Here is a 24,308-nt window from a genome sequence, read left to right as displayed (position 1 = left end):
CATGTATTACAATGCATTACACAACTAGATTTTAATTTTTACTCAATATTTTACTTACTTTTTTCATTAAAAATAAGTGTGTTTTGTCTTATGATTTTTTTTTTTCTAACGTTAACTTGGATCGCAAGCTTTGGAGTTTGAGAGAAGTCATGATGAAATAATGTGAGGTCAGTCGGGGCATGCTGTGCTGCTTCTGCACTCTGACCAGTCAGATCAGCATCAAACAGTAAAATTTGCAGGCAAAGGACCTAGTAGTGAGACACGCACCTACCCACAGGATTGGCTTTTTTTACACACATATGTGCATGTACATGAACAAGCAAACACATACACAAAGGACTTTTTGTTTTTTGTTGTTTTGTTTTTTGCACAATGAGGCTAGTTCACTGCCACAAAGCAGGTCTGCACCACCAATGTGGTGACATTCTTTCTTGATCTTTTGGGTACTTTGAATGAAAAATATCAAACATATTTTTTAAGGTACTGGGAACTCAATTTGTGGAAAAGCACATATGACACATCCTTTTTTCTGTTGCGTGATGGGGAATAGTCTTTGCTTTTGCTGTGTGAAGTATAATTGGACAATCGTGGTCCCAGGTGACGCAGTGAGGCTCTCATTGTCAAAGTCTGTGAGCGAGTTATAAACTTTAAATTTCTGTCAACATTTTTTTTCAAAATCACATTAATGATTAATGTGATTTCAAAAAAAAAATAGCTCAGTATTTTAGACCTTTTTTTATGGGTAAAGCTTTTAAGATATCGGTGCTCCTCTTATTTATCTTTTTTTGACCCTGCATCAAAAGCTTCACTTGGTCAAAAATGTTTCCAGTTTAAATAATTGATTGACTTTTTTGTTTTTTTTATTTCAGAAACGTTGCTGTTTTTTTTCTTCCAGACGATCCAATAATCTCTATAAACCTTGTGGAAACAAAAGTGGGTATTTGTTTAAAGTTTATTTAAATAGTTTTTTTCCTTTTGTTGCTGTTAATAAGGATACCATTTTAAATACACGTATAACATTTTTATAGATAACGATCTTATTTATAGTCAAGTGGGGGCATGAACTGTTTTCTATTTCCTAAGGGAGGCTTTGCAAAAAATAACTAAGAAGCACTGCATCAGAAAGTCTTCACTGTTGTATTTAGAAAGATCCAGATAACTGAATGAGTGCTTCAGTGAACAATTTATTGCAGAGTTACAAACACACACACACACACGCACACACACGCACACACACACACACACACTCAAATTGAGCATTATGTCTTATGGCATTTGTTGATACCACCATTATATAACAAATTGAGACTGCGGGCTGGACATTTAGTGGCCGCACACAAATAAACCCTTAGCCTAATTAGACAAGATGTTCTGGTTAAGGCACAGATTTAGAGAAGGATTTCTGCAAAGATTTAAATCCGAACTTTTTGTGATTCGTTCGATGAAAGTGGGATTTCAGTGGCTTAAGTTTCGAGGAAGTGCTTCCAGATAGCCAAGTGACACAGATGTCAGGGACTTAAATTCATAAAGTGGATTTGCTTAGTGTGTCTCAAACTGTCAGTCAAAACAAATCTGCATGTTTTTGCTGAGAAAGGAGTTAAACTCACCCGAGGACTTTCTGCTGTCTCTGCACTCTCTATCTCCTTCTTTTTCTTCTCCTCCTGAACCACAGTGTCTTTCAGATACTCATTAATCTAAAATGGAGCGAAAACAGGATCAACTTTTGCTTTGACAGCAAAAGAAGTAATAATAATTAGGTGAAATTATGTATAGTTCCTTATAGATTATATAAGGTTATAGTAAAGTTACAGATCCCTACCAGCACAATATTAGAGTTGGCTACTTCATAGCAATATATTTTGTGTACGCTCACCTACTAGGCTGGTGCACATTACACCTATGGAGTGCCATATGTCTGACCAGCAGGACTTTACGGCTGTGTGTGTGGCTTACGGGGAAAATAATCGGTATGGTTTAAGACACAATAACAAAAGCATACTACTTATTCTTTTAGTGTATTATTGTGCTAACCACATTATTATAGCTGTATCTTTTCGCAAACGTCTCGCACCAACCTTGTTGATCCAGGTGGTCACCGCATCCTCTGTGTCGTATGGCATTTCCTCTTCAGAGTGGCATGATGAATACTGGCGAATGCTGGCCATCACCTTCTCTGCAATCAGAGTGTCGACTGAGTATGCCATCATTAAAGCGTCGATCATTGCCAGATGGGCACTCTGCAAAAAGAAGGATTAGAGAGTGATAATTAAATTGTAGCATCACTTGTACAATGGTGCTAATTAAGTCATACATGGGCGACAGGAAGGAAAAAAAAACATGCATATTTTGATGTTAAAATTATTTTCACATATTTGTACATTCCCCCTTGTTTTTTATACATGACGTGACAAACAGACTAAACAGCTGCCTTTCATGTAAAAGTGCAGTGACAATAAATTTTTTTATTTAATTATATAACTTATATAATCATCAAGACCCAAAATTTATGTTTTGGAACAATTTGACAAAATAGCAGTAATTATAAGGATACTAAAGAGTGAATCTGAATCTGTCCACAGTCTATTGTTTTCTTATGGGTGTTGCCTTGAAAAGAAAAACATCAGCCCCCACCAAAAACATCCAGTCTGCTTAAAGTGAATAGTTCAGATGATAATAACAACATTGTATATAACAATAACAAGATTTTAAAATTTCATGTAATTTAAAACAAACAAAGAAAACATTTTACACCAGGGATTCAATTAAATTTTCAGACTTATACCAGTACAAGTATTCTTGAGCAGTCACACGTCTGATACCAAGCGAAAATACCACTGAGTGCTTTATATAGAATTTCTAGAAAAATAAAGAAACAAACAAAAAAAATACAGCAACAGCTAATTTTAAAGAAAGACCTACTGTATATACTCCAATATTGCATTTCATTTAAAATGCATTGAATGAATGGCAATGTTCAATTCTTAAAATGTGCAATTTCTACTTTGTGATCATAAAACTGCTTCAAGAGAGCAGCCTAATTTTCTGCCTGCAATTAGAATTTATTGCATAAACTTGCTGTAATGTGATTCAGTACAGATTCAGATCTACATCTGTGAAGGCCATTAAATGCTGACCATTTTCCATTATAATTTACTCTGCAAACAACACATTTAATAGATGAATTACATTTTGCATGTTTTACAGACATTTATTTCTTTTTTTCCAGGAGGTGTTGCATCATGAGATTTTGAAAAAAATATGATGACGTGTGACAATTTAGCTAATTTAAGGGTATGGTTTCACTGTGTAGTCTATTTTCACTGTGATGTTGAATACTTAGTGGAAGGCTAAATTTGGAGTCTGTAGCAACCCAGTAGAAAACCAATCCCACTTAATAATAGACTGCCAAGATGTTTCTTCTTTGCTTTTATTGAGTCTGTCTAAGCACAGGGAAATTTCCCCCTGAGAAACACTAACACACCAATACAAACAAACAAACAAACAAACGAGATTATTGGATACAGAAACATGTCTGATGGCTGTAGCCACAATAAATGATCAGCTCTTGGCAAGTCCAATCAGAACATGGTTCTATTCCTCAGAGGCCAGTTTCTGCTTACATCCGATCTTAACTCAGGAGCAATCTGCGGATATTGATTTAAACCCGCTGTGGTCGGCGGACATAAAATGTCAACATAAAAAAGCAAATGTTACTTGACCGGTGACCACAGACTTGTAGTTCTCAATTAATTCACTGCCACCAGGGCCTTGTAGAAGAATGGTCAATGTAGCAGCTCAAGCTCTTGCCAGGATTAGGAAATATTAGGTACATTGGTATGCATAATATAATGAGATTGATACATAGTATGTGCATAATACATATCATCCTGTTTTTGTTTCTTTTTGGGCCTGTATTGATTAGTCATCAGAATGTTTAAGTTAAAATGGACTGCATGGTGTTTCTTACAAGAGTTTTATATACTGTATGCTAAATTGCAAATAGATTAGCTAAGTGATGGTTGCTCTGAAATAAAAACGATGGACAGGGGACTATCAGCTGACCACGTGGAAATGTCAGATGAAAGCTAGAGGCAAGAAAACTTGCTTCTGTGTCTAGATGAATATTTACCACCCTTAGAAAAGGCCATGCCATTTTAAAAAAAGGCCTTTTCCTCTACGATACGCAGATATCTTGAGAGACAACCTTTAGATTAGATAATTGCTTCGTACCATCTTAACTTTGCTTGTACAGTACTCAGATGCATATATCTATATTTAACACACGTCCCAAGTGTGTTCTCTGACTAGTTGTAGAATTACACACTTTATTTGGCAGAATAGATTAATATAACGGGGGAAGTGCTGACAACAACAATGTATTCTTGCAACAAACAAACTAACCGTAGCAACGAGAATAAAAACAATCTTTCTGTTTCATGGTTATAATTTTCTCAGTCGACGGTTGACAATAGTTTCTTTTGCATGATTATATCTATCCCATTAGACGGTCAGCATTAATCCATCATCTACAGACATTATTTACTAACATATATCCGCTCTACCCCCCTATTGTTTCATGAGTCCTGGTTAAAAGTCAAGCGTTCTTCTGGCCTGAAATCTGTTGTGATCAATGCCTCATAATGCCTCATTTTGAGGCTCTCGTTATGCGATCGAGCTCCTCACCACCATTTTATGTGGTAGTTATTTACCGTCCTCCTGGCCCATACTCTGGATTCTTAGATGAATTCCCTGAACTTATGGCTGACTTAATAACTCACACAGATAATATATTGATTATGGGTGACTTCAATATTCATATGAACTCCCCATCAGAGCCACTTACTGTAGCTTTTCAAACAATAATCGATGCATTTGGTTTTACACAAATAATAAAAGCAGCAACACACCGGAATGGTAATATCTTAGACTTAGTGCTTACCCGTGGCCTAACTGCCTCAAACGTCATAATTCTGCCACATACTAACGTTATGTCTGATCATTATCTTATAACATTTGAAGTCCTAGCTCAGTGTGGTCTTGTTGTCCACAACCAAGGCTTTAAGAGCCGTGATATTAATTCTTCAACGACTGCTGCACTTTCTGAATTACTGCCTTCCGCAACAGCTGCCTTTCCGTCCTTCACTGGCTCAGTCGATAAGCTCGCGAATGATTTTAATTCGGTTCTCCTAAATTCCCTAAACTCTATTGCGCCGCTGAAACTTAAAACTCGTCCGAAGCGGCGCACTCCGTGGTTTACGGAGGAAACGCGTACGTGTAAACTGTTAAGTAGACAACTTGAGCGTAAATGGCGAACAACTAAACTTGAGGTTTTCCGTCAGGCCTGGTGCGATAGCTTGCTGAAATATAAAGAGGCTCTTAGGCTAGCAAAAACTAATCACTTTTCCAAAATGATTAGTCTTAATAAAAACAACCCAAAGTATTTATTTGAGACGGTAGCGCAGCTAACACAGCAGCAGCAGGTTAATCAAAATTCCCTCTATTCAGCACACGATTTCATGCAATCCTTTACTCAGCGGATTCAGCTAATAAGGGAAGAAATAAAAAAGGCAGCGCCGCTCACCACCTCAACTGTGATTGTTGATGCTAGTTCGGACAATCAGGTTCATGAAAGTCTGGCTACCCTGTCCCAGTTTGATTTAGTATCCCTGGAGTGTCTTACACAACTGGTTAATGCAGCAAAGCCGACGTCCTGCATGCTCGACCCGCTTCCAGGCAAACTCGTCAAAGAGTTGTTCCCGATCTTGGGGTCGTCTGTCTTGAATATTATCAACCTGTCACTCTCCTCTGGCATTGTACCTGAAGCTTTTAAGACGGCCGTCATTCAACCATTACTTAAGAAACCACACCTAGATCCTGAAGATCTCGCTAACTATAGGCCAGTGTCACACCTTCCGTTTATCGCCAAAATTCTCGAGAAAGTTGTAACACAACAGCTTAGTGATTTTATGATAGACAACAATAGATTTGAACTCCTTCAGTCAGGTTTTAGGGCCAACCACTCAACTGAGACAGCCCTAGTAAAAGTGACGAATGATCTTCTCTTAGCCTCGGATTCCAACATCTCATCAATATTATTACTGCTTGATCTTAGTGCCGCATTTGACACTATTGATCATCATATTCTTATAGAACGTCTTAGATCATGTGTTGGTATCTCGGGATCAGCACTTTCTTGGTTCAGATCTTACATCCTGGGAAGGACGCATAGTGTCTCTTATGGCGACGCAATCTCTGAGTCTTTCTCCGTCTCATGTGGTGTCCCGCAGGGGTCAGTACTTGGCCCCTTACTGTTCAACATCTACATGATTCCTCTCGGCGATATTATACGTAAACATGCTATTAGTTTTCATTGCTATGCTGATGATACCCAACTCTATATGCCCTTAGAAATAACGGATCCGTGCAAGTGCAGTAAACTGGAGGCTTGCCTCGCCGAGATTAAACAATGGATGTCTTCCAATTTTCTGCTTCTCAACCCTAATAAAACTGAGATGTTATTTATTGGCCCTGCTCATCATCAGCACCTGCTTAAGAATACCACGCTGAACCTAGAAAACTGTATTATTTCCCAAAGTAGTTCTGCAAAAAATCTCGGCGTGATATTTGACTCAACTCTCTCCTTTCGAACACATATTAATAACATGACAAGAACGGCGTTTTTTCACCTCCGCAATATAGCTAAAATTCGCCCTATTCTTTCTCTTAGCGATGCAGAAACATTAATTCATGCATTTGTTACGTCGCGCCTAGACTATTGCAACATTTTGTTTTCTGGCCTTCCCATGTCTCACATTAAAAGCCTGCAGTGTGTACAGAATGCAGCGGCGAGACTATTGACAAGGACGAGAAAGTTTGATCATATTACTCCGATTCTAGCTGACCTGCATTGGCTTCCAATACACGTGAGATGTGATTTTAAGGTGTTGTTAATTACTTATAAAATTTTACACGGTTTAGCTCCTTCCTATCTCGTCGACTTAGTATCACCTTATGTTCCGTCCCGACAACTTCGATCACAAAATGCCGGTTTGCTATCGACCCCACGGGCTAAAAAGAAGTCTGCGGGATCAAGGGCATTTTCCATTCGCGCGCCAGTACTATGGAATGCCCTACCTATGGAAGTTCGCGCAGCCACCTCGGTAGAAATCTTTAAATCCCGACTAAAAACACATCTATACTCAAAAGCATTTAGTTAAATTAGCCTGTCTGCAGCCTTCTTCTTTTTTCCTGCCCCCCTCTTCCGGCCGGGAGAGGGGGCTAGCTAGATGGTGAGGGTTGACTTGACCGCCTCCATTGGGTCCTGCGCTGGTCGACCATCACGGGTTAGGAGTCTAGCCGTCTGCGGTCCACCTGGCTGGAATGCGGGATGGTTCCTGCCCAATGGCTTTGCCTGCTGTCAAGACATCACTGCACTATATAGCACAATATGTTTTCTGTAATTTATATTGTTTCTGTGTTCGGTACATGCAGCATCCACTTCAACCTGTGGGCCTGGAAGGGGGCTCCTCCCACCTGTGGTCCCTTCTGGAGGTTTCTGATTTTCCCCAAATTGGGGTTTTTGAGTTTTTCCTTCCCCTTCTGGGAGCTTTGACAGGGGATGCTGTTGTGTACCTTACATTGAAAAGATGTCTCTGTATGACCTCTTTTCATTCTGTGAAGCCCTTTGAGACTTCGGTGATTTAGGGCTATATAAATAAAATTTGATTGATTGATTGATGAACTACTATGATCAAACTATTATAATAATGAGTCAGGTGAGACCCCTAGGTTACATGTAGAAAGTCTTTGCTGAAGAGTGGATGCTTTCATGTTTACAATATACAGTTGTTAACTTCCTCTTAGGACAGTATGCCCTTGAAACGCAGTGACTTCTAAGGTGCAAACTATGTTGACTACAGCATCATGTCTAAATAAGTCTATTGGTGCCCTGTGGGAAAACAAACCAACTGAACCATGTAGTAATATACTGCACTGCAGTCCACTGGACCTCCTTTAGCCTGAAAGACACAATGTTGGAGATGACCTCAGATAAAATGTAAAATCAATCTAGTTAGATTGGTATCAGAGCCCCCTCATCCAAGCCAAAAGGCTTCATTCTGTGGTCAAAGGTTAAAATTAGAATCTGTCAAGCTTCGACTACGTTCATACAGCCTCAGATGGACATGGAAAAGCACTCAGCAGCCCCTATCTCTTATCGCCCATTGAGGGTCACAATCAGGACATTTTCTCTGCAGTATTTGACAACACTTCAATGACCAGTAGCAGGTTATTCTTATCGGGGTCTCACAGTAATGCTGAAGAATTTGAAATGTATATAAATATTTAGAAATACATTATTTTTGCCAAAACTATCCAAGCAGTGAGTCGGAAGAACAATAGTGGAGTGATACTTTCATATGTAATAACAACAGCAAAGAAGCAGAACACTCAACAATTTTAAAATATTTAAAAACTTGAATTAGGGCAGGTGGTTGTTATTTGGATAAGTGAAACAAGAAGAACATTTTCAAGATTTTGAAGCTTCAGTGAAGAGAATTATTTAACATGTCCTGGTTGAATCAAGAATTAAGATTTCAGAGATTAACTAGTATAATCCCAGATTGGTTAAGAAATAAATCTTACAATGCTTTACTCCACAAAGTATACAGTCTTTGCAGTCTTGACTGCAAATGAATGCAACTATTCCTGTTAGTCTGCTGCATGTATACAGTATGTGAATAGCTAAACTGTCAGCAAAGACATGAATTCAAAACATCAATGTTACCCTGTCAGTCAGTCAAGTGTGAAGTTGTTTTTTCCCTGCATGTTAAGTAGGATCAAGTGTGCTGCAGTAGCCTTTTCTCAGTGTGAGAATGAAGTTAAAATGCTAGCAGCCTTCAAATTTAATCAAGCAAAAATTTTGTCTAAATGTCAAACTGGTTTAGTCATTAAATTTGTTACAGTCTGGGATCAGAATTTAGTCCTAATTTAAATGTGACTAAATCTCTTGTTTCAAAGTTCTGTTTTATTTGGTATTTCTAGGATCAAAATATACTCCATAGTTTCAAAGTTCTGTTACAACATGCAGGCCCTTTGATTGCCTGCCAATCTGTGAATTCGATACAGAAACTGTGGACTGAAATTGCCTATGGAAACCAGACTCTCAGTAGTATCCTGCCACAAAGTGTTCCAAAACTAACCCTATAACTTAACCACAGAAGACAGACAGTATGCGTGTATGCAGTGACCAGAATTATTCCCAGTCTCAAAATAATCATCACAAAAAACTTTTTTTTGTGTGTATGTGTGTGTGCACAATCATAAATGTAGCTACCTCATTACAAACACACCTGCCTAATTGTTCAAAGTCATTTACAGAGTAGAATTCATTGTGCTTCTGACAAGAAACATTTTCCCCAGTGACTCCCACATCATATTAATACATTACGCTGTCCTCTTCAGTTCGTAATTGCAACTGCATAATTCCTCTAGGAATAGTTGAAAATGTTCACCAAGTAATAATGAAGCGGAATACTATTTAAATGTACATTCTTAATGAACAAATAAAAAAAAAAAAAAAAAAAAAAAAAAAAAAGATTATGTGCTATGTTACCACAGCTATACCAAAAATTAGGTCAATATTTTAACATATAAGCTAAAAATAATTTTGAATTCCATATGTATTTTTGTTCATAGCTTATTTTATATTAAATATGATTGTGAAGAGCGCAATGAGTTGGAATTGATCCCATGTCAACAACATGGCATTAACAATGGTAAAGACAACATTTATGATGATAAAATTGTAATAAACACTACTGGAAAAAAATATTAGGCTCATCTAAAATTATATTTGCTGCTCCTATAGCAAAATGCGACAAACAGAATAGATATAAGCGACACATTAATTTCACTGCCATGTTTTGGATCTATTGATTCATTTCTTGGTCAGTAAGAACCGACAGTACGAAGGAAAACACAAGAATTTGCATTTCGGCCAACAAAAGCAAAAAGAATCATTTAGAAATCCGTACCATGCAACTGAATATAGAATTAGAATTGTTATTGTCATTGCAAGAAGGTTCATTGTTCAGGCACTTCAGGCCAAGGCATAGATGTTTGTAGTTCTTTGTATTACCCTTGGCAAAGCTCACTAGGGGGCTATTTTTCTCTCCTCCTGGTTCACAAGGGAAGACAGTCTTCACAATGATACAACTGCAGCTGTAACAAAACCTCAGCCAGATTTGTATATATTCAACAAATATAAATATAGTTTAAAAAAAGGTCTCATATTTAAAAAAAAAAATAGCAGAAATAGCAGTCTACAGTGGTGAGCAGAAAAAGATGTCGGCATGTATGATGAACACTGCTTAGCCATCCATAGTGTATCGCCTAGAGTGGCTTCTGGCACTGAGCACAACATGCTGGCTGTGACTTCACTGAAGCTAACGAGAACAGAGGGTGCTTGGATCAGCTTCCCTTCTACCCTGCTGCTTTCATCCATCTTTGTACATTAGAATAAAACAGTAAGGGCAGTGGACAGCAGATTAACATTGAGATAAATTCTTTTCTGCCTGTCTTTTATATGCCTTTATATAGGAAAGCTAAAGCCTAAAAGAATTTCTACAAGGCAGAATTCTTTTCCTTAGTACTTACATTTCCAGCCCCATCACACATACTGAACATATGACATGTGCAGGCATGAGCACTCGCCACTCCACAACCACCCACCCACACTTACAAACAACACCCCACACACTGGAATGTTTCCATGGAAACGCATCCCTTTCTCAATTGGGCAATGAAAGCAGCAGAGATGGAGACAAGTAGGAAGAACGGTTTCCATCTATTTTCAAAGACAAGCTCAACTGAGATGATATGTTTTAACATATCAGTATACAGACATACAGAACATATGGGGATATTGTAAAATAGCCTTCTATCTTAATTACCTTGTAGGAATACATCAGGTTTTCTGAATCTGAATCCAGTCTCTACCATAAATATTTTATGATTTTGGGGTGCGCCTGCTCAGAGGCATACATTGATTTTACACCATCATAGCTTTAATGACAACTACATAATACACAACGCCTGCATCTTGGTTTGAAAGCGTTCCCTAACCTTGCTATGTGTGACAGTAAAACTGTCACTTTTATTGGTTTTCGTATGCAGTCACAGAGCAGTATATAACCAATAAAATCGACGTGAAACCATATATGGTGGGGCTTTTCTTACCTTCAGCAGAGTATTACTCTGAAATTCAACATTTGTCAGTATGGAAAAACATGGACAACATCTTGTTAAATGTAAAAGTCATGGCATTATATTGCACTACTGTATACTTAAATTCTACATTTGGTTAGCTTCAAACGACTAACATGAACATGTCGGTAGTTCACATAGGAGATCTTGATATATAGAAATTAAATTGCAATCATGAATAGGCACACTTCTAATAAAATGCACAACAGACGCTACGGGCAAAGAAAGAAGACAGGCAGCAGAGCTTGTTGATTTCTAGTTAGGGTACATCTGTTTGGATGCCTGCAAGCAAAGCCATTAACCATCCCAACTGCTGAAGCAACTGAGGCAAGGCATTCAAATACAATATAAAGTACATGAATGCCAAAGATTGAATACATTTTTCCAGAATATTCACCTCTCTGTAGACGTCTTGCACTTGGATGTAAATCATGTCTTAAAATCACTCATGAAAATGTCAAAGAACATGGAGCTATCATTAATGCCAATCATTTGGCATTTATATTGACGTAGTTATAGTAGTCTCACTCACTGTTTCCATGGCAATGGGCTCAGAAAGACTCATCTTTAAATGAAAATCTATTAGTCATCCAGTGAAAAGAAATTAATGTTTCCTCTACTACTTCTTTATTAGGCAAGGAAAGAAATATAAATGGCAAATGTGGGTGTTCAAAAGATGAGATGCAATATAATTAGGGCTGGGATACATTGAGTAATAATTATATGAAATAGTTATAATTATCTACATACATATAAAATAGTTTAATAGTTCAAAAAATAATAATGTGAAAGGTGTGGCAAACTGAGCAACTTTTTAGCACGTCTGCAGACGTGCAGAGCTCACGGGTTCAAATCCGGGATGCAGTCTGGATGCGTGTGTGAATTGTTGTTTATCTATTTGTGCTCTGTGATTGACTGGCAACCAGCTTGAAGGTGTATCCCGCCAGTCACCAAAGCAGGTCAGCACATAGTTCAGAGAATAGATGGATAGATAGATGGATGAATAGGAAAGCCATATTGAAATGATTGTAAAAAGGTGACCTTTATTATTTGATTTTATAATGTAAAAACAAATATAATCTTAAAACATTTACTGTTAATGTCAGCCACCGAACTACTGTCACATGCTTTATGTGGGGAAACCACCCTCTTTCTCCAGCAATCTGTCAATGCCACATATGCCAAGGTATCTAAATGAAAATGTGATTTAGGTACATCCTGAAGACATCTTCATGCCACAGTTTTTCTCACGTGGCTGAGGAAAGAAGAACAAAAGTGGACACAATCGGCTCTGTCCGTTTTTGTTAGCTTTGTGTTCATCAAGACAAAAATATCAGTAGCAGTATAAGATGTTGCTGACCTGCGCACTAAACTGATCATGCAAAGGTTGCTCATTCAAAAACTGCTTGAGAATAGCATGCCTCAGATAGGACAGCTTGAAATCAACAAACCATGTCAGATGCTGAGAAAGCTTATGAATAATAAATGTCTCCCAAAAAGAAACAAAAATTTAGAAACTCAACAATCAAGGTTTATTAAGTAGCTGGTAGGATTCACTTGACAATAGACTAATAAAAGCACAAGACAAACCACTGCTTCAACAAAGGAAGTTGGGAATGGATAAAAACATGAATGGGAGAAGGTTAAACAGTGGGAATGTCCAGCAATAAATGATGAGAAATGGGAAAAATTTAGCAGCGAAGGCATGATTAAAAATGTATGTGAAACCCAGCCTTGAATTTTCTTTTACTTGCTCCGGGGTCGGCCACTTCTTAAAAACCATGTGCACCACAACAAGGTCTACCATTCCATGTCCCTGATTATTACACAATGTTACAGAGGCTTGACAACCAGTACAACACAACATCTAGAGGCTTTTATGAACTATGGGTACATCTGGGTCCCTGCCACCAAGGAACTTTTAACAACCATAGGTGAACTCAACCCCAGAGAAGGGAAAGCCTGTCTCAGACTCCCGTGATTCTGCTTCATCAAAAGAAAGCGTGTAATAGAACGGATGATGTCTCGAATGAATTCTCCGGACTAATTCACAACGTTCCAATCCAAGGTCAGTGCCACTTCACCTCTATGTTGACAGTTGGCTGCTTACTCTTCCTAAAATGCTGAATGGGTGTAGGCCCAGCAATCAGAGAGTTAAGTGTTAATTATCAAATTAGACACCATCATAGCGAACACAAAGTACATTTAAACATGAAGAAACAATTGTGTATACAACTGCTCAATGCTTTGCATTATTGCAAATTACTGCATTTTAAATTTGATAGTGATATAGCAGTTTTAATTTGTTGTCTCGCTGAAGTTCCAGGAGAACTTAAATAACTTTTTAATTAGCATAGAAGAGAAATTAAAAGCAGCAAGACTCTGCAAACAGACTACAGGCACACTGTGTGCTAATTGTCTTTTGAACACAGTAAGTTGCAGCTCATTGAGGCAGTAAAGCCTCCTGTTGAGACACAGATACAAACAAGGATGCTCAATTCCTGCTTAACTGGCAGCCGACAAAGTCATCCTTATGTGTAGTTCCAATAATATAATGATTTAAAACAAAAAGCTGGACATTTTTAACAACCAAGTGCATCAGATGATTAAAGTGACATTTTCAAAAAACATTTTTTCAAGGTGAGCCTTCATGACAAGTAAGTAGCTAACAAACTGATGAATCACATGAAAATGGAAGGAATAAAATAGATGAATGATGCACTAGGTTACTCATGGAAATGAGACAAACTTTGTACTGAAGATTATATATTCAGATACGTGGTTGTTTGGTTGCCATGAAGTATAATGTGTTCATCACATGGGTTGACCAGATTTGTTGGCAGATAAGTAGGTTGATGCTGTCAATATGTCAAGAGTCGGTGGGGTAGTTAGTTTGGCTCGTTTGCTAGTTTTTTGGTCAGGTGGTCAGCAGGTAGACACTTTGGTAGTAATGAACACATTCTTCTATTTTTGATTTTTGATATTGTTCACAGGGTGGCAAGTGACAAAATAGTCCAAACAACAATATATTCAACAATGCAGACGCAATTTAATTAAAAACACACTCCTACCATTTGCACAGGCCTCTTTCGAAGATCCCTCTCAGTGACAATTCTGTCGTGGTCAGTGACATAGAGACCTTGCTGGGCCAGAGCCTGAATGACTGCATCGTGGCCCAGTAGAGGCTCGGGAGGATCGGTCTTCAATATGAGGTTGGCGGCCCGGCAGTAAAGGTCAGCAGACAACAGCAGATTGGCAACAGGAGGCTTAAGATGCTCCTGCTCGTACTGGTCCGTGTAGAAAGGCTCTTTCATGTCTGCTGGGATGCCATCTATGTAATCAACGGAAGAAAATAGTGAAAATCTGACTATGAATATTGCATTTATTATTTATTAAGTATTGAACAAGGTGAGGAAAAGTGGATATAGAAAATGGATGGAACAACATCTTAATTTGCCAAAATGTTTGTGGATAAATTTACACTAGTGCATAGAATCTCAGGCTTTACATTTTATACAGCACAGTTTCAATGTCCCCTGCAATGCTTTGGCAGTAACTTGATGGAAATATGTGGATAAACCTGGAACGTTACTATGGCAACCGCAGGGGGAGCGCCATTCTATTGATTCATCTTGTCTGTATCTCTACATCATCCAGCTCCCTGGGAACACCCTGTCTCATCAAAAAGAGATGCTTTATTTGTGTGTGCGAGTTGTATGTGTCCTTGTGTTCTCTGTGTTTGTATGCACAACTCAGAAGCCTTGGATGAGATTCCATATGCTACCAAACTAATATTCTAACATAGTGATAACATTTGCAAATTAAAATTTAGGGATCAAGGCTTAAAGTGAAGCAACGTTTGGTTGACTTTTTTCATATTGTGATAAGATTATAAGGAATATTTATCAATCCCAAGATCAGCACCAAATAAATTTATGTAAAAATGAATTTTGTAGAGAGCATGTGGTAAGGACCTAAACAGATTTCTTGCACTCAACACAACACATTTAAAGTCAGTCGATGAATCACCTCCTCATGACCATGGTCCATGAGGTCAGCTACAGATGGACTCTTTGTCAATACAGAAGTACAGCCTTCTTTGCTCAAACACTTTTAGTATTTACATTCATGTCATGTGTTACAGTACTGATTTGAGTCAATATTTGAAATTTTCCTCCAGACCCATCCAAAACAATGTCAGAGGCCAAAGCTGAATTAGAATAAAAGCCCACTGCAAGTGATAGCAAATCATCTGCTTCATGAACTTACATAACCAGTTCAAGTGGGTGACATGGTTCAAGCGTGTAAAAGGCCCTCATGTCATAGGACTGTACAGAATCCCTATTTAGTCTTGATAGGGTTAGCATAGCAAGCTCCAAAACAAAAAGGGGAAAACATTCCCTTTTTTGCTTTAATGTTGATTTTGTTTGCACCCAATGATCATAATGTGGTTGGACATTCTTTTCGGCATTTCTTAGCATTCAATTAGTGAATGAATCACAATTTTATGTTGGTTCTACTTATACAAGCACATTTTATGTAAGCTAACAGAAAAATAAAAAGATACACTTGGTTCGTTCAGAGCCAAATTAATTTTATTAAATAGGACTCTGTAACCTAGGTTGTATTCTGCATTCTGACAACTTGCATCAATTTTAGAAATCATCTGGTCAGCTGGGAAGGCTTGTATTGACTACACAGCACTACTGCATTGACACAATAAGGGAGATACATGAGAAGCATTCAGAACAGAAAAGCGTTGGTAGAGATGTACATGTAAGCCAGCTGGCTTGCTTGCTCACAATCTCTGGTGGGCTATATTTTTGGAACTAGCCCATTTCATTCAGTGCTGTTGGATATGTATTGAGGATCTGTAGGGTAACTCTTGGTTGCTGGACTTTTCTGTCACACTGATAATGAGGTGTGTGGCTTACAGCCATACCAACATATACTGTAGTTCCAACATAGGAAGAATGTGTAAAAGGACAGTAAAATTGTTGAATTACAGTTTTTTATGCGGTCTCTAATACTTTTTGTGTAAAATACAAATATGACATGCAAAAGAGTACTTTTGTTGAATATGGACCTTTAATAAAAATGGCATTTCTCAACTGAAGAGGCATTGCAGTTTTCTGCATAAATGCGGGACAGTCTGAATCAGCAGAGACAAGAATACTTAGCTGTTGATATAATTATTTTTTCTTCTTCAGCTACCCCATATAAAGGCCTAGTAATTTCTCATCAAGAAACTTGTCATTGTGAGAGGACAGCAGAAGAGCTAAGCTTTTGTGAAAAGAAAAAAAAAATGGACTGCGGGAGATTATTAGACTACATAATGTAATATATCTAATTAGTTGAGGTTAATCCCTTTCTCTGTAGGTGAATTTTCTGTACCCACTCAGGATCATAATGTCTGGATATACACCGTTACGTTATTATCCATCACTATTCAATAAATGCATGTTATGATAAGCCAACTTATTTACATGTCTAGTGAAGATTTTTTTGTGCAACACTAACTCTACCAGTAATAAACCTTACAAAAATCAGCTAAGGTGTCACAATGAAGATGTTTACTGCTCCAAATATGAGATGTGTGCAGCGATTTCAAGGTTACTCCTTGTCACCCAGTACAATGAGTTACCATCAAAAGGGCAACCTATTGATTACTATAAAGCACTCAAGGAATTACATTTATATAATCTCATATATTACGTTGTTTTATTTTTCAGGCCAGAGGTAATTTTGAATCATGTGAGATGTATCTAAGGACGAAAAGGTTATTTTGTCAATGTGGTTCAGGTAATTTGAATGAGTATTATATATTTTGTATCTGGGTGTTTGACATACAAACAGATGCACGATAACATGATTGATGGTGCTCAAACGGATGGGACTACAACAAAAACAATGATGCAGGTAGCTGATACACCTACCTCGTCCATATGCTTTGGACAGAAGCCAAGAGAGACTGCAACAGATTTTAGCACGAGAAAAGTCATAGTGTTCAAAAGACTTGATAGCTGGAGCAACGAAGAGATTTTTCACGATTCCGTCCTTAACTTCACCCATATTTTCACGCAGTCGTTTTCTTCAGTCCTACACAGCGAAACAGCTCCAAAGCATCACGCGAGTGGCATTCGATGGAAAACGCTGTCAATGAAAAAAAACAAACAAATGGAACAGCGTTGGAAGGGGCTTCTGTCTCTCAAATGTCTTGTTGACGCAATGAATCGTGGTATTTCTCATCCATTCATCAGATGTGAGGGGCTTCTTCGCACAAAGCAGCAGGGTCCCTTTCCTTGAATTTTACGAGGAAAAGTGTTCTTCATTCAGCTCGGAAATGTGACGATTTCCATTGTTGGATACAGCTGCAATTCTAGGATTTCTTCCTTTCGTGTCCATTGTTTTCTCGTGAGGAAAATTGGTGTGATTCGTGTCTTTAACTTGCTTTTCATAGCGCCAAAGCCGTGGTGCGGTTTCCCTCCCTGCAGCGGCGAGCCATTCCAACCACGCTCCAACCAACCAACCTCTGCACCCAAATTGAGCGTAGTGCGCATGCGCGGACCCTGCGTTCATGAAAAGTCTGGACAACTACAGAATATTTTCTGAGCATTTTAAACCAGTTTTAAACCAAAAGTCTATTGAGCCAAAGGTCACACGGCGCACCACCAACCAAAAATATCACAAAAATTATTACAATACTCGTTGTAAAAACTACGCGTGTTTAATTAAACACAATGCTCAGTGAGCAGGTATGACTTTCTGTTGAATGAATGACAGGAGGTAGATGCACAACTTTGCTGCACTTTCTTCTATTAAATGGGCATGCATTGAATTGCCACTATACATAGATATATAAAAGGGGTCCTTAATTTATTTAGTTTTTTTCATCAGTAAACTGTTACTATTTTGTCCATAATACATTTGAAAACTAAATAATTTTTATTGTACAGTTAGAATGCTCGACTTTCTGTTGACTTAAAATGACAACATATGCTTAAGGTTCAGGTAGCGACGAATCCAAGCTGACCTATTTTAAGTTAGGTTACGTGACATTTACAAGCTGAGCAGTGTTTTGAGTTTTGAGCACATTGGATGTCATTTTCAGTCGATGGCAAATGGCAAAATGTGTTTTTAAAAGGTTTTAATTGCACGTTAGAAATCGTATTCATAACATTAGTGAGAGACAACATAGTAACATTCAACTGATGCAAATTGTTAAAAAAAATTGCATCCATTTAAAAATATTTTAAATCTCTTTTTTTTATTCTAGTACTGTATTTTTTATTCTACGATTTTCTTGAACCATGGCATTTGTCTTTATAGTTTGTCTCTATCTATCTATCTATCTATCTATCTATCTATCTATCTATCTATCTATCTATCTATCTATCTATCTATCTATCTATCTATCTATCTATCTATCTATCTATCCATCCATCCATCCATCCATCCATCCATCCGTCTGTCCGTCCGTCCCTCTGTTCGTCCAGTGCATATGATTTGAAATTTAGTGCATGTGTTAAGATGTTTACGTGAAGCATATATCCATCCATCCGTCTGTCCATCCATCCATTAATCCGTCCTTCCATTTCAGTGCATATGATTTAAAATTCAGTGTATGTGTTAAGATGTTTACGCAAAGCATATATCCATCCATCCATCCATCCATCCATCCATCCATCCATCCATCCATCCATCCATTCATTCACTCCGTGTATGTCTTGTAAAAAATTCAGTGCATTTTTTATGTAAAGTGTGAACAGGAACCAAGAAAAGCATAACTTGGATGTTATATACTTATTTTCAAAGGACGCACAACTTCCTTAAAGCAGAACGGGCGGGTACGGTAATGGACTACATATCCCAGAATACAAGTGGAAAAAATGCGTCATCAGGCTGCGTCAATTGTGTGGGTGTTTTGAAAGGCAAGACGCGTAAGTCATTCTAGCAATTATATCGTGGTATATACGAATGGAAATATTTCTGAACGCTACAGTTCCGTATGTTTTTTAGAGCAAAATGTGGACATTCTTTTTAATTTGTGATATTCTCTTGCAGTGTCATAATCAAAGTAGCTATTCCAGCAGCACACATAGACCAACGTAATACGATCCTCTCGTCTCATGTTATCAAATTCTGAATAAGCAAAGTTGCCACTATATACCTTAATTTCTTGTCGAGTAAACTGATACAACTTATGCTCAAATATTAAAAGTCCCCAAATTACGTTTCACGTAGACATTTGAATAACATTATGCTTGTTTGTGTTTATGTATGTCTGTATTTCCAGATAAATAGCCCGTAAAATGTTTATGCCAAGAGCTCTTAAAGTGAAGAGACCTGCAGACGACGCAAACCTTATTTTGAAGAAGAGTAAAGGTCTCGCTGATCAAAATCAGGACAATGGTGAAGGAGGTTCTACAAGGCATGTTCCTCAAGAGGTTGTTGACTCCAAAGTTGAAGATTCCACGGTAAAAGCAGGCGAAGACCCTGTTTCTGTGGTTGAGGCCCCTTCACAAATAGTGGGTCAGGAGTGTTCTTCAAGTGGTACAGAAGAAGAAGAGGAACCAGTTAAATCATTCAAAAAGAATCAGAGATGGGCAGAGCCAGGAGAGCCTATCTGTGTGATGTGTGGTCGCTATGGAGAGTACATATGTGACAGCACTGACTGTGATGTTTGTAGTCTGGAATGCAAAGCCCGCCACTTGGCCCAAATGGGCTTAGGAATTGGGGTGGAAGTTTTTAATAAGAAGGACGCTAATAAGACCAAAGAACATTCTCAAGTTGAACTCACAACAGCTTCTACCAATACATTTGAATCAAACTATTCATATCAGGAGGATTTGTTTATATCAGGGCTAACAGATGAGCAGGTGCAACATATTAAACAAGAGCTGGGCATTGAAACCCATGGAACAGATGTAAGGAGGCCAATCATAGAATTTGAACACTGTGGCTTTCCTGCTACACTTAATGCCAACTTGAAGTCAGCCAGCTATGACATGCCCACACCAGTGCAGATGCAAATGCTGCCTGTTGGTCTCAATGGCAGGGATGTTATCACAAGTGCTGACACTGGGTCAGGAAAGACTATAGCCTTTCTCCTGCCAGTAATCCTGCGAGCAATGAAGGTACAGTGATCAGCCTGTCATTCACTTTTCATGCTATATGTTGTTGTTTTTTTAACTTTCAAATTCATCTATGTTTCTATTAAATTAATGGTACACTTGGCAGCCCACTGAAAAAATTGTTAGAACGTCACCCTCACAGGAAATTTTAAGTTTAAAACTCTTCTTCTCATCTCTGTGTGGAGTTTGTATTTTCTCTCAATGCCTGTTTGTGTTTTTTCCAAATACACATGTATTTTAAGTTAATTGAAAACTCTTAAATCACCACATAAAACTCTTAAATCCCTATATCACTGACATTGGGCTGAGTACTCATATCTTCAAAATCATGACTAAGAAAATTTCAAGTTTGTTCAATCATTAGCTTGTGCAATCATTAGCTTTTGCATTGTGGATGAAAGTGTAATGCCTCAATTCAAATTCTGTGATTTATACAATGTATTTTATAAAGGAGTAAAAGTATAAATACGCACGATTAGGATTGCAACTAGATTATTTCAATAATCAATTATTTTGAATGGTCAATTAATTTGACGAAGGGATAGTTGTCAATCACTGAACTTCAACAACAGATCAAATTCTGTATTTAAAGTATGAGTTTTATGCCACATCCAAGTAACTAATCAGGTTGTTTTGTATTTTATATTCACTTTGTACGTATACACTGTTTATGTAATGCATACTGCACAACAGTGGCAGATGTTTATCCAGTTGGCATGCACCTTCTCTTTAAGGAACAAAGTCAGTCTGTGGGCAGCCCAGTGGCACTCATTCTGACCCCTACCAGAGAACTGGCTATACAGATAGAGAGACAAACCAAAGAGGTGGTGATTGGCCTCCCTAATATGAGAACTGCCCTGCTGGTTGGCGGCATGCCTCTTCCCCCTCAGCTCCACCGCCTCAAGCACAGCATTAAAGTATTTATTACAATCATTTTGCTACCCACTCATCTCTGCATTAAATTGTTTTATACATTCCCAAAAATGATTTGTCCTTTTAATATATTGTGTTGTGTTCTCTTGTGGATCGTTTGTAGATTGTCATAGCAACACCAGGCCGACTCATTGAGATTTTAAAGCAGAAAGCTATTCAGCTGGATAAAGTGAAGATTGTTGTTGTTGATGAGGTATGATTGACACTATTTATGAATTAAGACAGTATCTGGTTAGTGGTTACAATACCATTTAAAATCCTATCATATTGTATTGTAACATTCCGCAGGTTGACACATTGCTAAAGATGGGCTTCCAGCAGCAGGTACTAGAAGTCTTAGAGCATGTCCCTGAAGATCATCAGACCCTACTGGTGTCAGCCACCATCCCATTAGGGACAGAGGAGCTGGCGGCCCGAATGGTTCGTGATCCAGTCCGTATTGCTGTAGGAGAGAAAAACCAGCCCTGCGCCAATGTCCGACAGATCCTCCTGTGGGTTGAGGAACCCTCGAAAAAGAAGAAACTGTTTGAAATTCTCAATGTAAGTTCAACACAAAAGTGGGTATGAATATGTGCATTTATGGAAAATATACAATTACATTACACTTCATTTTATAGTAAATATATGGTAATATGATTGCTAGCCTGTTAACCCTCCATGAAGGTAGGTTGGTTTTGACCAGATAATGCCGCCCACAACTGCAGCTCTGGCTTCCGTGTGCAGGAAATGGGTGTGCCCAGAATCATGGCTGCACTCCAGGAATCTCAGTAATGTTTGGACCATTTGTGAAGCATACTTTAAGAGCAGTCTACGTTTTGGTGTATAATGTGGGTTAGAGCATAGTGTGATATTTTGCTTTGTTGTTCTAACCTCAAAAGTGCAAAATATTGGTGTTTGCAGTCACAGTCACAGTGTTTTTCTTAGTTAAGTATATCATGGAAACGGAACATAACAGTGCACATCCGTCCATTTGTAATTTCTAGCCATAGATTATTGAAGTTAAGATTTGCAGATTTTTAACAAAACCCCAAAGCCTATGTTGGCTTGCCACCAGTCCAGTGTGTATCACGCCTGTTGGAGTCTGCTGGGATAGGCTCCAGTTCACCAATGACCCTTATGGAGACGTGCTTCGTAAATTGATAGGCAATAGCTCAATAAATATGGTTACACCTAACCACAGTCCATCTTTTCTCAAATTGTTATAATGCAGGGAAAAACACTTTTGAAAACTAGAATAATAACTAATAATCACATCGTCAAATCTTGCTTTGGAATGTTTTTATTTTTTCAGTCGTTAATAAACATTTTTCTCCTCTGGTTTTACAGGACAATAAGTTGTACCAACCTCCAGTGGTAGTGTTTGTGGACTGTAAACTTGGTGCTGATCTGCTATGTGAAGCGGTTGCCAAGGTGACTGGACTTAATACAGTTGCAATCCACTCTGATAAGAGCCAGCTGGAACGTAACCGCATCCTCAAGGTGAGGCTTGTGTCACTCTGAACACAAAACATCGGGAGTATGATTGTGGATGCATAACATTTAATTCAACCATATTAGCTTCGATCTATTTTTCTGTCTTTTTATTTTGTCTGGTTAGCAATTAGCAGTTTATTTTACCATTAAAATGTTAAACATCTTCAATTCTACAGATACTTATTTTGACATTCCGTCCTTCTGTTTGGCACAGTTGCTTACAATCCCAAAATAACAATTTCAGTGTTATGCCATTTCAGAGAAAAAAATATTGTGAAACAGCAAATCCTCAACATGTGTTTTATGTAGCGATGGGGAAAAGAAGCCTCATGAACAACTTCTGGTATATTTTGGCCCTCTAGATAGCACTCTTGCTTTAAAGATGTGGTGTAAATTTAATACATTTCCATTGCGCCAGCCTCTACCTTGAAAACCACAAGCCCTGTCTTGTTGAGTGAAAACAATTAATCACTAGATTTATGGAGTGAAGTGAATGTGTTCCTAGTAAAAAGAATGCACATTTGCCCCCATATGGGGAATATGATGTTGACTGTGACGTTGCTTTGAGACTCTTTCTGTTCTTAGTTTCTTCATATGTGTTTTTAGGGGCTTCTAAATGGTGACTTTGAGGTGGTGATTAGTACAGGTGTACTTGGCAGAGGACTGGACTTGGCAAATGTCAGAGTGGTGGTTAACTTTGATATGCCAAACACCATGGATGAATATGTGCACCAGGTTAGTTGCAGAAACTACCTTTTGCCTGATTTGTAAACACAGCACAAAGATACGTTTGTTCCTTTTTAGGTGGGAAGAGCGGGCCGTCTAGGTCACAGAGGAACTGCCATCACCTTTCTCAACAATAACAATAAACGTCTGTTCCTGGGGGTGGTGAATAGGGTCAAACCAACAGGAACCATCCTACCACCACAGCTCCTCAACTCACCTCACCTTCACGAGCAGCAAAGGAGAGAAAAACAAGCCATGTTTCGTCCTGGTGACCCATTAGTGAATAAAAATAACCTTATTGATATTATCAAGAAACATGACAGACGCAAAAAGTAGCCATGGCTTAATCTGCTGACTGAAGAGTCCATCGACGTTTTTGTATAGGTTTTGTATGTAAGTTATTTTTCGTATCCAACTCTTCTATTGATCTCATTATGTTATACTGATACAACTTATTGAAGTGCACTGGGCGAAAGTGCTGAAACTATGCTTTTTCTTTACATTCTATTTTGTATTTTATAATTAATCACAATGATGATATTACAGTACATACTTTTCTGCTATGTCGTGTACCCTAAGTGTATTGTTCCCAGCAATGTCTCATTCGTTAAGATTTGCACGTTCTCAGTGCTGAAATACATCATGTATGTTTCATATACTGACTTGCAGCAGAGCATCCAGATTCTTAAAAAGCAATAAAAAAAAGTCATAAATTGATCGAAATGTTGCCAAATACTGTATCTTTTTTGGCAGAATTTGGGAATCTGGTTGTTTTAT

At 38.1% G+C, this 24,308-nt stretch overlaps 2 protein-coding genes across 5 annotated transcripts in view; one reads left to right on the top strand and one right to left on the bottom strand.

Annotated features, from left to right (window-relative positions):
• camsap2a (calmodulin regulated spectrin-associated protein family, member 2a) overlaps positions 1-17,708 on the bottom strand; it is a 38,682-nt gene extending 20,974 nt beyond the window's left edge. For all 4 annotated transcript variants that reach the window (XM_088425421.1, XM_088425419.1, XM_088425422.1 and 1 more), the window contains exons 1-4: positions 17,202-17,708; positions 14,337-14,596; positions 2,076-2,237; positions 1,608-1,694 (exon numbers count right to left, since the gene is read on the bottom strand). In XM_088425421.1, the coding sequence (XP_088281547.1) occupies positions 1,608-1,694; positions 2,076-2,237; positions 14,337-14,596; positions 17,202-17,337 (645 nt within the window). In that variant the 5' untranslated portion in view covers positions 17,338-17,708. The remainder of the gene's footprint in view (positions 1-1,607; positions 1,695-2,075; positions 2,238-14,336; positions 14,597-17,201) is intronic.
• A 1,457-nt stretch (positions 17,709-19,165) lies between these two features.
• On the top strand, positions 19,166-24,264 carry ddx59 (DEAD (Asp-Glu-Ala-Asp) box polypeptide 59). Its single transcript, XM_088425870.1, has 8 exons — positions 19,166-19,205; positions 19,562-20,402; positions 21,134-21,316; positions 21,436-21,525; positions 21,621-21,872; positions 22,659-22,811; positions 23,412-23,540; positions 23,610-24,264. Exons 2-8 carry the CDS (start codon positions 19,578-19,580, stop codon positions 23,865-23,867), a joined length of 1,890 nt encoding a protein of 629 aa, XP_088281996.1. The 5' UTR covers positions 19,166-19,205; positions 19,562-19,577; the 3' UTR covers positions 23,868-24,264.
• The last annotated feature ends 44 nt before the right edge of the window (positions 24,265-24,308 follow it).

This window comes from Hippichthys cyanospilos, chromosome 10, assembly GCF_059441005.1.
Source record: "Hippichthys cyanospilos isolate Australia breed blue-spotted pipefish chromosome 10, RoL_Hcya_1.0, whole genome shotgun sequence".
In the NCBI taxonomy this organism is placed as follows: domain Eukaryota; kingdom Metazoa; phylum Chordata; class Actinopteri; order Syngnathiformes; family Syngnathidae; genus Hippichthys; species Hippichthys cyanospilos.
Note: the sequence above shows the minus strand (reverse complement) of the source record. Positions and strands in the feature narration are given on the sequence as shown.

Excerpts from the sequence above, each read along its gene's own strand:
- ddx59 (XM_088425870.1), top strand. The coding sequence starts at position 19,578 with ATGTTTATGCCAAGAGCTCTTAAAGTGAAGAGACCTGCAGACGACGCA. Across the intron at positions 21,317-21,435 it reads GCCTCAAGCACAGCATTAAA|ATTGTCATAGCAACACCAGG; the intron begins GTATTTATTACA and ends GATCGTTTGTAG. Across the intron at positions 23,541-23,609 it reads TGGATGAATATGTGCACCAG|GTGGGAAGAGCGGGCCGTCT; the intron begins GTTAGTTGCAGA and ends GTTCCTTTTTAG.